Genomic DNA, 14,076 nt, shown 5'->3' with positions numbered 1-14,076 from the left:
CCTATTTCATTGAATTTAAGATGCAATCATTTATAAGGCACATCACTTACGTAGTATTTAAAATGAATACTAATTAATCTATAACCCATTAAACTAAAGATGTCTCAACTTTAGCTATGTCAAAATGAACCCATGAACCAAAGTAAAACTCATTTTGTCCACATGCCAACAACAATGGCAGAGAGGTCCCAGAAAGCTTGGTTGTTGAGGACCCATCTAACAAGTCTCTTGTCCCATTTCCAAGGCAGTTTCAAACACTTAAGCCCAAGTCTGCAAGAGCCAATTTAGAAACAATGTTACTCAAGAGAATTTCAGAGTGCACTTCCTGCCATGTACAATGAAGGTAGCTACAATGAATAACATGTTTGATATTTAATGTTTTCATCTTCTCCATTACCCCCCAGGTACTTAGCTCAGAAATCAATCCAGAGCAACTAGAATTTTTAAATTATAATTTCTAAAAAGAGAAAAATTTACAACATGAAAGAACACTTCGCTTTGCTCTAATATTAAAAAATACAAAGAAATGAAAACTGGAGACCAGGTGCAGTGGGTCACGCCTGTAATCTCCAAGTTTTGGGAGGCCAAGGTGGAAGGATAACTTGAGCTCAGGAGATTGAAACCAGCCTGGGCAACATAGTTAAGAATCCATCTCTATTTCTATAAATGTATTTTAAAAAGAAAAAAATAAAAAACTGGAAACCAATTAAAATGTACTGCTGTCTAGATTCAGACTGCCAGGAAATCTGGCAATATCTGTTGTCAATTTTTTTTTTCATTCACTGGCTTCAAACATGACCTCAAGGAAACCTTCTGAAGTCACCTGCATGTTTGGATTCCCATTCAACATTCTTATGGCTCCCTATGTGCTTCTCCTTCCCAAAAATTAGATCTATTAAATGAATGATTGAACAAATCAAAGAATGAACATACCCGTTTCATGCTTGAACAAGGACGAAGTTGGTTCTCAAGAAATAATTTAAAATCTCAAAAAATTCTCAAAGTACAGAACACTATCTTCCGACTCTCTCCCAGTTCACTCCTTTGCCCTTTTCTTACACATTCTACTATGTACGCTTATGTATTGAACAGTTCATTAAGTCTTTCTATAAATAAAACCTACTTTTTTTTTTTTTGAGACAGTCTCACTCTGTCACCCACGCTGGAGTGCAGTGGTGCAATCTTGGCTCACTGTAACCTCCGCCTCCTGGGTTCAAGCAATTCTCCTACCTCAGCCTCCCGAGTAGCTGGGACTACAGGCGCATGTCACCACGCCCAGCTACTTTGTATTTTTAGTAGACATGGAGTTTCACCATATTAGTCAGGCTGGTCTTGAACTCCTGACCTCGTGATCCGCCCACCTCGGCCTCCCAAAGTGCTGGGATTACAGGTGTGAGTCACCATGCCTGGCCTAAATGAAACCTACTTTAAAAAAAAATAGAGGGAAAGTCTGATTCCAGTGCTCCACATTCCCCTTACACACTATCAGTTATTTGCTATGTAAATGAAAATTCTTAGGGTATCTCCCAACAGGATCAAACTAATAAGCATACCACTCCAACAACTGTGTTTAAAACATTTGTAGAAATTTAAATTGACTAACCTCCAGCAGCAGCAAGCACTATTCTTGGCCCCTTATAATGTGTGGTTATATAATCCACTAAGTCCTTACGACTTATAGATCTGTAAATGAAGTAAAACAATTTTTAAAGGAAACCAAAAAAAAACAGATCTTCACATAATATACCTGAAATCAAATTGGACCATAACTGTATCCTAAAATGCAGTCAGAAATAGGATACAGGCAACACATCAAAGAACTTCACCTTTTTTACATCAAGGAAAAAATACACCATTACTGGTTTATTCCCGAAGTACCTATGAACTCACGTGCTTGGGAGCTAGGTGGGACTAAAATGTAGCTAACTACAGTTTCACTTAGATTACCAGGGGGAAAATTACTTTCTGAAACATACTTTTTGAAAGTTTGTAAATGTTTATTTTCAACATTCATAAATTCCCTTATACACCAAGAAATTCTGTTATACCTACTTGATATTTTCAGTTGGTCCCAAAATTGTCCGTCCAAGTGCAGTATTTTGATAAGCTGTGGCATGAAGATAATCAAAAACAACTTCTTGTAAATTGGTTTCAACTTCCTGCATCTCTCTAAGGATTACTCCACGCTCACGTTCAATCTCTGCTTCTCCCAATGTGCTGTTTTGTATTATATCAGCAAGAATTTCTACAGCTAATTGAAAATAAAATATAAGAAAACGCGCCAGCAATCTTAACTTTCACTATTAAAATCTATTAAACCAAAATCAGAAATCATGACACTGACCCATCACTCAATACTAAATGATTAGCCTAGGAGAAAAACATCAGATATACTTAACAGGACAAAATTAAAATTTAACATATAAACCCCTATAGTACAAAAGATTTTTTCCTTGGGGAAAAAGTATAAATTTGCCATCACCTTGTAATGACTCTACCTACTTAAAAAATGCTATGGAAATTTGCATATTAATATAGATTGTTCTATATGAAAATTACAAAGTTATATATATTAGTCTGAAAATACCTAGCTAGCAATGTACAGAGGGTTTGTATCACCCAAGTATTTACTATGCAAGTTCCCACAGCAATGACAGTGCTATGTTAAGAAGCAAAGAACTGGTCAGGCACCGTGGCTCACACCTATATAATCCCAGCACTTTGGGAGGCTAATATGGGCTTCAGCCCAGGAGTTCCAGACCAACCTGGGGAACATGCCAAAATCCTGTCTCTACAAAAAATACAAAAATTAGCTTCGTGTGGTGGCATGTGCCCGTAGTCTCTGCTACTTGGGAGGCTGAGATGGGAGGATGGGTGGAGCTCGGGAGGCAAAGATTGCAGTGAGCTGCGATTGCACCACTGCACTCTCGCCTGGGCAACAGAGAAAAGAATCCTTACAATCTAAAATATGCCCCAAATGAATCACAGAATTGTGTGTTCTCAAACCCTAATTTGCAAAAAGCCAAAAGTGAAGTGGAACATGTTATATTAGGCCATTAAGCAATTTTATCAGAAAAAGCGCATACCTCTCCAAAAAAAAACTGTGCTTCATTCTTGAAGAATTAGTACATAGTTGCAATCATAAATCTAAATTTCATTAATACGATTAATGTTATAAAATAAACTTACAATCTTAAGTTTCTTTTTTTTCCCCTAAGAGACAAGGTCTCATTATGCTACCCAGACTGGACTCAAAATTCCTGGGCTCAAACAATCCTCCTGCCTCAGCTTCCTCCAAGTAGCCAAGACTAAAGGCATGTACTACCGTGTCTGGTTTAGGTTTCATTTTTTACTCTACTATAAACTGTTGTTGCTTGTTTTAATTAAGTTCACTTTAAGGGGCACTGTCTCAGAACTGATTATGTTCAAATACTAAGAACATGACAGAACAAACTATTATAGTAAGCTGTGGCTGAGATCATGACCAAAAGGAAAAAATTATCTGTAAAGCCAAATAAAACCCATCTGTCCAGATGAGAGAACAGAGTCCAGTAAAATGGGTGAGAAAGAGCCCATAGACAAATGGAAGGACAAGAATTCCTGTGTGAAAATCCTCCTTTATGTGGGATTGGTGGTCTACCCTGGTAGTTTCCAAAGGCGGGGAGGGGGGCTCCTATTTCCCAGTCTGTTTTAATCTGAATCTTTTTTTAAAATGTATATTTAATATATGTTAGTATAGTAGCACATGTATTTAACTTACAAGTATACATCCATTAAGGATATATGATCAAGTTTCTTACCAATAAGAGTAAGTGATCATCATGCACACGTATGTTTACTGCAGCACTATTCACAATAGCAAAGACTTGGAACCAACCCAAATGTCCATCAATGACACACTGGATTAAGAAAATGTGGCACATATACACCATGGAATACTATGCATCCATAAAAAAGGATGAGTTCATGTCCTTTGTAGGGACATGGATGAAGCTGGAAACCATCATTCTGAGCAAACTATCACAAGGACAAAAAACCAAACACCGCATGTTCTCACTCATAGGTGGGAATTGAACAATGAGAACACTTGGACACGAGGTGGGAACATCACACACCAGAGCCTGTCGTGGGGTGGTGGGAGCAGGGAGGGATAGCGTTAGGAGATATACCTAATGTAAATGACGAGTTAACGGGTGCAGCACACCAACACGGCACATGTATACATATGTAACAAACCTGCACGTTGTACACATGTACCCTAGAACTTAAAGTATAATAATAAAAAATAAAAATTAAAAAAAAAGAATAAGTGATCATAAAAACCTGGAGACCATTAGTCTAAACATCTAATTATTACTTCATATACCAGGCTTCACACCCAGGGTGAAGGGTGAAAAACCCCAAGTAAATCCCCAAAGTTGGAGCTGCTTCAGAGAGCACTTCCATTTTGTATTCCTCAGGGAAAGCCCCTCTGTCCACTCCCACTAGCAGAAGCTCTGTCGTTCCCAGCTAGATGCCAGGAGAAAAGGGGGAAAAAAGTCTTTTAATTTCATCCTTCCTTTTTCTGTTTCTTGTTTTTGCCTTCCCTGTTGTTCTGTGTAAATAAAGGAAGGAACTAGGCTGGAATGAACAACTCTTTAAAGAACCTTGGCCTAGCCCTATGTTCTTGGTCCCTAATTAGTCCTGGGACAAAAACTGTCTCTATTGGTTTTGTTATTCAAACCAACACACCCTCCATCGTTGCTGTCATTTTTGTTTTAATGCAAAAGTTAGGGTATCATATTAAGTATTTTAGTTATTTACAGGTGATAGGTTTCTTATTTTATTGTTTTGACAAAGCAAATGAATCTGGTAAGAAGACACGCACTTGAGTCCACAGTAAGCCACCTGATAGCTATGCAATCCTGGGCAAGTCAGAGTCTGAGCTTCAATTTCCACAACTGCAAGGTGGAAACACCTATGCACATCAAATGGATAATATATACACAAAAGTACTTGTGTTAAGTGCCATTTAAACATTATTAATGAAAGTCTATTAGGAATCCAAAATTGCAAAGTAATAACTACAACTACAGAAGGACCTTAAAGGTTAAAAATTTCACTAATGGCCGTGCACAGTGGCTCACGCCTATAATCCCAGCACTTTGGGAGGCCGAGGCAGGTGGGTCACTTGAGGTCAGGAGTTTAAGTCCAGCCTGGCCAACATGGTAGAACCCATCTCTACTAAAAATATAAAAACTAGCCAGCTATGGTGGCAGGAGCCTATAATCCCAGCTACTCAGGAGGCTGAGGCAGGAGTATCACTTAAACCCAGGAGGCAGAGGTTGCAGCGAGCCGAGATCACACCACTGCACTCCAGCCTAGGTGACAGAGCGAGACTCTCTCTCTAAACAAAAATAATGAGTTTACCAATTAGCTCTAAAACTGCTAAATTTTGTTGTTAATTCTTCCACTGGGAAATGTTTTGTGTAATAACTTTTAAGAGAGTCAAAACAGTCTACAAACATGGTAACTAACAAACTGCTGTCCTGTCAAAATATTTTATTCCCACCAAATAATCTCTATTTTATTGCTACATATTAAGAAAAACCATCATCCATAATCTTACTATTTGTCATATTTAGAAAAAAAATAAGATCAGCTGTACCCTCACCCAGAATTCAGTTTCGCTTTTTCACATTTCTGGAACTTACTATTTTACAACAGACATAATAAAAATAGTACTAAATAATTCCTGATTCTCATGAAAATTACATTATCTGCTGTATAAATAATAACAGTACCTCTTGGCAAGTCTTTAGAGAATGCTTTGGCATAGTATACAGTCTGCTCTCTGGAGGTATAGGCATTGAGATGAGCACCCATATTTTCAATCTCAAGTTCCAGATCTAACTGGGATCTCTTCTTGGTGCCCTTGAAATAAAAGAGGAAAAACAAATTATGCAAACTCCCTTTATCCTTCATCTATTCTACTTCAGATAATGAATATGGAGGACATAAGTTAGTTTCATGCAGGGTCAAATTTAATTTCTAAAGTACATCAGGTAGGGTACGATGGCTCACACCTGTAACCCCAGCACTTTGAGAAGGTGAGGCAGGCAGATTGAGCCCAAGAGATCGAGGCCAACATGGCAAAACCCTATCTCTATGAAAAAACAAACAAACATATATATATATATAAATTATCTGGGTGTGGTGGCATGCACCTACAGTCCCAGCTACTCCAGAAGTAAATGTGGGAGGATGGCTTGAGCCTAGGAGGCGGAGGTTGCAGTAAGCAGATTGCGTCACCGCACTCCAGCCTAGGCAACAGAGCCAGATCCTATCTCAAAAAAAATTAAATAAAAAAAAATAAGGTACATCAGGCTTCAGAAATGGTATACGTTCAGATAACTCCTGCATCCCAAGAGAAAGTTTTCATTTCAGCTTTACAAAGCAATTATCACTACTTATTTTAGATACTGTCCTGGAAAAATAAACATAAAACATGTTATACTACTGAAAGAGCTCTCCCTGCCTCTAAAGAATGAGACTTTGTGCTTACTATCTCTTAAAGAGAGTGCATTTTTGTAAAGTCTTACAACTTGCCTTGAAAGCCATATGCTCCAGAAAGTGTGCTGTTCCATTGTTCTTCTCATTTTCGTATCTACTTCCAGCATCGATCCAGAGTCCAACCTTGATGCAATCAAAGAACAATTAAATAAATCCATTTTATTTATTTGAGGTTGGGGGGAACAGTCTCCTTCCTTTTTCTGACAAATGCTTTCTGGTCTTAACACTAAGATTTTCTTGACCTGAGTGAATTGATAGTTCATTCCTGTGAACTATGAGATTTAAAAATTTTGATCAGGATACTGCTGGGTGCTACAAGTATCTACCTGCCACCTTCACTGAGGATTCTTTGCCCAACTCATTAATCCAGCCAATTAATAACTGTAGTATCAAGAACATCAGAGACTGTCAGAAAACTTCGGTTGAAATCCTGGCTCTGTCATGTATTAGCTGAGTTATCTGAACAAAACCATTTAACTTCTCTCACTTCCTTAACTATAAAACAGGTGTGAGGATGCCCACTACAAACAATTGCTTTTTATCGAATAAGACATCAGTAAAAACACTTGGCAGAGTAGCCCTGCAAATATATTTCTTTCATTATTATCAATACTACTGACAATAAATAATCAATAATAAGCTACAAGAACAAGATGCAGACAATGCAACAGGATACATATGCACCCTGTAACTAAGTACCACTGGAAGAAAAGGTTCACAACTCATGGAAATCTGTCAAGGCAAAATAACTGCCACCCTTTTTGAACCACCAGCCAACGAAAAAGCTAAAGATTAAAATCAACAATTTGCTACGCTAAATGAAGGGTCACTTAGAGAAGGTTGCCTGAGTCACTTACTGTGCATGTTGAGAGCCCAGAGTCTTCCGAAGCCACTCTGAGTCCACTTTCTAAACATGTTACTCTTGTTTCAGGAACATTCAGAACAACTTGGGTACCAGCCTGTGTACTTCTTAATCTGTTCTCTCCAAAATATAATGACTGGTTGGGGGTAGGAAGTGGAAGACACAAAGCAAAACACATTACTAATCTGATATTAAATGTTGCTTTTAAAACCAAATCTATTTTAAATAGGCTGTCTCTATAAAAGAATCTTTCTTCTTGAATTTTGGTTCCACTGAGATCTCTGCCCGGCCTAGAAACATCTGTCACCAGCCACTGTCCTAAAGCCAGCAACGTGTTTATAAACATGCCCTTCCCTCAGGGAAGATGAGCAATTATTATCATTACCCAGAGAGAAACTGACTTTATTTCACTACCTCTCCTAGAAATGTTTTATATTCATTATGGAGAAAACAAGCAGGGAAAAAAAAAAGAGAGGGAAACGATGTAAAACTACCTACGCACAAGACAGAACTGACACTCGGGTTTTCATTGTTCAAGAAAAGCAACAGGGTTTGGAAATGGTTAAAAAAAAAAGAGAGAGAGAGGACAGGAAGATGGGTCGATGTTCAAAATGCAAATGACTGGCTTTTCGGCCAGAAACTATTCGCCTTTCAGCAGTTTTTCTTTGCCCTTATACAAAAGTCTCACATCCCTTTGCTTAAAGTCAGAGGCTCTCTCATGAGAAAAATGCAAATACATAAAAAATTTTACTTCATTGATGTCCAGGTTCGCGGGAAGCCCAGCTGAGGACGAAGTTCAGTCTTAGGCAAAAATAGAACTCTGGAGCGGTACCCATTTCACTTCTTAGTTTTCCCCAATTTGCAAGCACTACGTTTTTAGTGGTCAAACATGCACTCCTCAGTAGCTGGCGGGAGGAGCCGAAAACCAGGGTCATCTCACACGTCACTAGCAGGTCTCCTGGCGGGTGGCCACAAGCCAGACACCCCCGGCCAGTTCAGCAGCCCCAGGCCGCCTGGCGCCCGGCGGGTCCGGGTCGAGGAGGCCCTGCCCGACCCACTGTTCGGATCTGTGGCGCCGACTCTCAGGTGCGCTGCGCCGGGTCTGGCGAGATCTCGAGGACAGGGCCGGCCCGGAGGGAAGCTCACCCGTCCCGCAGCGCCTCGGATTAGGAAACTCTCGCTGAAACCCCAGAGCCGCCGCCGCGCCGCGGATGACAACACCACTCGAGCCGCCGCAGCCGCCATTTCTGCTAGAAGGAAGGTAGAGGATGAAGGATGTGCTTCCGGGGTCGCGACCTGAGGTCCCAGAGCAAGGAGGTGGGCTCCACCTTGTGGCCGTGATGGGAATGACACTCCTCGAAGCGGTTGTGAAAGCAATCAGGGCCCGACCATGATGCTGAGCGGTTTTTACCGAGTGAATTGGGGAGTCTGTAGAAGCCCCTTTATCATCAGTTATTTTATCGATCGCCAACTAAGTGCAAGGCACAAATGCGGTGGAATGAAAGATAACCTGATGCAATATATCTCACTGTTGGATGGAATTGATTGAAAACAGTGGAATAATATTCATAAGTCACTGCCTTTAAAGGAAAAGTCTAGTGGGAGAGACAGATGCCGTGAGGGGAGGAAAAGATGTATCCGTGTTGACCACTATCCACTCTTCGAACCTCTACAATATGGCTCATCTCATTCCATAGAAATTGCCCTTGGTAAGGTCACTAATTGCTAAAAGTTGGACACTTTACAGACTTATGTTACGGTCCTGTTGGAGGATTTGACATTGTTGGCTTCTTTGAAATTCTCTTTTCTCAATATATTCTAGAGCTCCACCTCCTCATAGTTCCCTCTGCATCTTCTTGGACTCCTCTGTATTCACAGATCTGTTTTTTGTTTTTGTTTTTGTTTTTGTTTTTGAGATGGAGTTTCACTCTTGTTGCCCAGGCTGGAGTGCAGTAGTGCAATCTCAGCTCACTGCAACCTCTGCCTCCCGGGTTCAAGCAATTCTCCTGCCTCAGCCTCCCAGGTAGCTGGGATTACAGGCATGCGCCACCACGCCTGGCTACTTTGTATTTTTAGTAGAGATGGGGTTTCACCATATTGGTCAGGCTGGTTTCTAACTCCTAACCTCAGGTAATCCGCCCACCTCCACCTCCCAAAGTGCTAGGATTACAGGCGTGAGCCACTGCGCCCAGCCCACAGATCTCTCAAGGAACTAAAAATTGCAAATGCTTTTCTAACTCAGGTAGATGGTATAGTGCTCATTTTGCAATTAAGACACTGAAGTCAAATAACTTGCCCCAGGTTACCCTGCTAGTAATAGGTTAACGCCAAAGACTGTGCTGTGAAACACTACATTTTGCCCTAAAAGTTGGTGTTTGCCAGGACTCTAAGCCTCTTCTACTGAACATTCTCCCTCTGGGTTTTTCCCTCCACTTCAAGACCTGTCTGCCCAACCCAGGCCTTTCTCTTGAGCTCCAGCCCACTTAACCATCAACTACTAGGAAACTACACTTGAATACCCCATTGGAAACTCAATATCAACTTGTCCAAAAGGGAATTCGCTGTGTCCCCTGAATCTCTTCCCATATTTGCAATGCTAAACAGCCAATCATACCTCCATTTACCCAAAAATCCAAACCACCCAGAAGCTCCTCTCTTTTTCCATCTTCCACATTCAATTGATACACCCCTTTCCTGCCTTTTCAATCTACTCCAGGCCCATTGTCAGTTTTTTCACATTACTACCTATGGGATCTTTTACAAATGAAACTGTTACGGCAGTCCCGTTATGAAGAATCCACCAGGGAGCCATTGGTCACAATAAAGTAAAGGGTCCTTAGCATGGCAGGTGGGGCCCTTCATGATCTGACTCCCATTTATCTTTCCAGACTCATCTCCCTCCACCTACCCGGCTGCTATGCTTCGCAGGTTCAGTCCACAAGACTCATGATGTAATGTAATAAAGGACGACCAAGGTTATTCTCTCATGTTTCTAAAACAAATGTGTGTTAACCAAAAATAAATACAAACATGCATACATATATACAAAAACATTTAGGTATAATCACAGGAAGCACCTAGGAAGTTTTAGCAAGAATTTGTATTCAATTCTAATATACTCCATGGTATTAATTTATTAGTCATTATTTACAGTCAATATCTTAGAACATAAAGCCTACAGAAATTAAGTGCACCAGAGTAGAGCCAAGAAATCAAAGAACTTTGACTACTCCCAAAATAGCCCTACACCCACAATAGTATCCATAACTTTTTTTCTTTTTTGAGACGGAGTTTCTCTCTTGTTGCCCAGGCTGGAGTGCAATGGTGCAATCTCAGCTCACTGCAACCTCTGCCTCCGGGGTTCTAGCAATTCCCTTGCCTCAGCCTCCCAAGTAGCTGGGATTACAGGTGCCCACCACCACACCCGGCTACTTCTTGTATTTTTAGTAGAAACGGGGTTTCACCAGTTTGGCCAGGCTGGTCTTGAACTCCTGACCTCAAGTGATCCTCCCGCCTCAGCCTCCCAAAGTGCTGGGATTACAGGCGTGAGCCACTGCACCTGGCCTATTTTAAATGATTTCTTCACTGACTGGATTTTACTGGCAGAGTCATTGCTATTTTTGTTGTTTGGAAATTTTAATCATGGATATCATATTCCTTTAATTCTTTCATGTTTGAGGATGTCTGCTTTTATCTTTATACTTGAATGACATTTTTGTCTGGATTTAATATTGTTGGGTCACAGTTTCATTTTCTCAGAATTTTATAAACATTAGTCCATTATGCTCTTGAGTTAAATGTTTTGGAGAAGTCTGAGGCTAGCCAGATTTTTTCTTTTTTTACCACCCTTAAATGTGCCTGTTTTATCTGCCTAAAAACCTAAAAAATTATTCTTGAAGTTCAGTAACTTAACTAGGCTATATCTTAATGTTGAGTAATTTTTGTGTCATGATTTTTATCAAAATTTTCAAAAACATAATATGTTTTCATTCTGCAGTTTCACTTCTTCCTTCATTTTAGAGAAAGTCTCTTTGAATACATATTCTGGCATTCCATTCAGTATGTTATCTTTTCAAGGACTGCAGCTCTCCTTATGCTGAATGACTTTATCTGTCCTTCATATTTATTAGCATCTCTCTAACTTTTTAAAGCTTTGTCATTTTCCTCTACTTTTTTTGTGATTATCTCAAGACACAAGTAGGCCTACGCAAACATGCCCTACTAATTTTTAGCAAACGTGCAGAGGCAATTCAATAGATGAAGAATAGCCTTTCAACAAACGCTGCTGGAACAATTAGATGTTCATATCCATGGCTCCCCGCTCCCCAACTCCCAATAAACCTAAACCTCACACTTTATACAAAAATTAACTCAAAATGAATCATGGATGCAAATATGTGACATAAAACTATAAAACTTTTAGAAAAACATGTAGGATAAAATATTTGGGATATAGGATTAGACAAGGAGTTTTTAGACCTGATATCAAAAATATAATGCTTAAAACAAGATTAAAGCCAGGCACGGTGGCTCACGCCTGTAATCGCAACACTTTGGGAGGCCAAGACAGGCAGATCACCTGAGATCAAGAGATCGAGACCATCCTGGCCAACATGGTGAAACCCCTTCTCTACTAAAAATACAAAAATTAGCTGGGCATGGTGGCACGCACCTGTAGTCCCAGGTATTGAGAGGCTGAGGCAAAAGAATCGCTTGAACCTGAGAGGCAGAGGTTGCAGTTAGCTGAGATCGTGCCACTGCACTCCAACCTGGTGACAGAGGAAAACTCCATCTTAAAACAAACAAACAAACAAAAACAAGATTAAAAGCTTTTGCTCTAAAAAAGATGCTGTTAAGAGGATGAAAAGACAAGCTACAGACTGGGAGAAAATATTTGCAAACCACATATTCAGCAAAGGACCTGTGTCTAAATTATGCAAAAAAACCCTCTCAAAAACAGTGAAAAAAAATGGGCAAAAGACATGAACAGACATTTCACTGAAGGAGAAATACAGATGGCAGATAAGCACATGAAAAGATGTCCAATATCATCAATCATTACAAAATGCAAATTAAAATGATGAGCTATCGCTACACATGTAGCAGAATGGCTCAAGTGAAAAACAGCAATAACACCACATGCTGGCAAGGATATAGAAAAACAAGATCACTCATACATTACTAGTAGGAATATAAAACTCCAGAGTAGTACAGCCACTTATTATACAACCCAGTAATTGAACTCTTGGGCATTTATCCCAGAAAGATGAAAACTGAAGTTTACACAAAAACATCTACACATATATTCATAGCAGCTTTATTCATGATAGCCAAAAATTGGAAATAATGCAAATGTCCTTCAACAGGTGAATGGTTAAACACACTGTGGTACATTCTTACCACGGAATACTACTCAGCTCTCAAAAGGAATGAACTACTGATAAATGCAACAACTTGAGTGGGCCTCAAGGGAATTATGACAATACCAAAAGCTGCTATATGATTCCATTTATATAACATTCCTGAAATGACAGAATTATAGAGATGGAGAATAGACTCGTGATTCCCCAAGGGTTGGACTGGGGAGGGGAGAAGCGCAGGGACAAGAGGGAGATGAGTATGGCTATGAAAGGGTGGCATAAGAGGTTCTTGAAGCAATGGGACCATTCTCTATCTCAACTGTGCTGCTAGTTACATGAATGTACACATGTAAAATTGCATAGCATTAAATACACACAAATGAATGCACATAAAACTGGTAAAATATGAATCAGTTCAGTGTATCGTATTGACGTCAATTTCCTGGTTGTGATATTGTTTCTATTCATGCAAGATGTTATTGTTGGGGCAAACTGGATGAAAAGTATATGGGATCTCTCTGTATTATTTCTTACAACTACAGGTGGACCTACAATTATCTCAAAATAAAAAGTTTAATTAAAAGAAAAAATGAGGTTACATTTCCAAAACCTTTTTTTTTTTTATGGGAAGGAGACAGTGGGAGAAGAATACTGCTTTCTATCTGTTGACCATTATGTATTATAGTCATGCATTCAAGTACACACACACACATCACAAGAGCTCTTACACAAATTGAAATAGGAAGAGAATCTCAGAATTGTTCATCTGGCCATAACTAATAACATAATAAAGGAAACTGAAGATGAATTGGAGCAAAAAAATCTTTGCATGTTTCATAAAGCATTTCTGATCCAGCCTTATCTACAATGGTTGCTGGTGATGAGGGAGCGATTAGTGTGCTGTGAGATGTGTAATGTGACAGTTTGAGTAGCTCCCTGTGTCTGGCTGTGGTGCTGGCAGCCTTTGTGCGCAGTCTGGTGTCATTGAAGTGCTTCGGCTTTATTCCTTTTTGTCTCCTGCCTCTTGATGGAGGTTACACTGAGTAGGAAGCAGTCCCGGAGTTGAATGTATAATCACCACGGGAACTAAGGCTACAGTTAATCCCTGGGAATGTGGCCCATGGCCCCCATATGCCTTTTGTCAAAATCCTTCTTGTGCACTGTTTTTTCCTTTTTCTTTTCTTTTCTTTTTTTTCTTTTTTTTTTTTTTTTTTTTGAGATGGGGTCTCTCTCTGTTACCCAGGCTGGAGTGCAGTGGCATGATCACAGCTCACTGCAACCTCCGCCTCCCGGGTTCAAGCT

At 39.8% G+C, this 14,076-nt stretch overlaps 1 protein-coding gene across 4 annotated transcripts in view; it reads right to left on the bottom strand.

The window, feature by feature from the left end:
• PMPCB (peptidase, mitochondrial processing subunit beta) overlaps positions 1 to 8,878 on the bottom strand; it is a 36,589-nt gene extending 27,711 nt beyond the window's left edge. For 2 of the 4 annotated variants that reach the window (XM_034964698.3, XM_063606318.1), the window contains exons 1-6: positions 8,561 to 8,723; positions 7,410 to 7,550; positions 6,589 to 6,675; positions 5,784 to 5,913; positions 2,053 to 2,251; positions 1,604 to 1,683 (exon numbers count right to left, since the gene is read on the bottom strand). In XM_034964698.3, the coding sequence (XP_034820589.1) occupies positions 1,604 to 1,683; positions 2,053 to 2,251; positions 5,784 to 5,913; positions 6,589 to 6,675; positions 7,410 to 7,550; positions 8,561 to 8,659 (736 nt within the window). In that variant the 5' untranslated portion in view covers positions 8,660 to 8,723. Of the gene's footprint in view, positions 1 to 1,603; positions 1,684 to 2,052; positions 2,252 to 5,783; positions 5,914 to 6,588; positions 6,676 to 7,409; positions 7,551 to 8,165; positions 8,539 to 8,560 lie in introns of those variants that run through there. The other 2 variants (XM_003825718.6, XM_034964699.3) reach the window with 2 other exon arrangements.
• Positions 8,879 to 14,076: the final 5,198 nt, after the last annotated feature.

This window comes from Pan paniscus, chromosome 6 (assembly GCF_029289425.2).
Source record: "Pan paniscus chromosome 6, NHGRI_mPanPan1-v2.0_pri, whole genome shotgun sequence".
NCBI classification, from domain to species: Eukaryota; Metazoa; Chordata; class Mammalia; order Primates; family Hominidae; genus Pan; species Pan paniscus.
The sequence above is the reverse complement of the archived record's forward strand: the minus strand, read 5'-3'. Positions and strand labels throughout refer to the sequence as shown.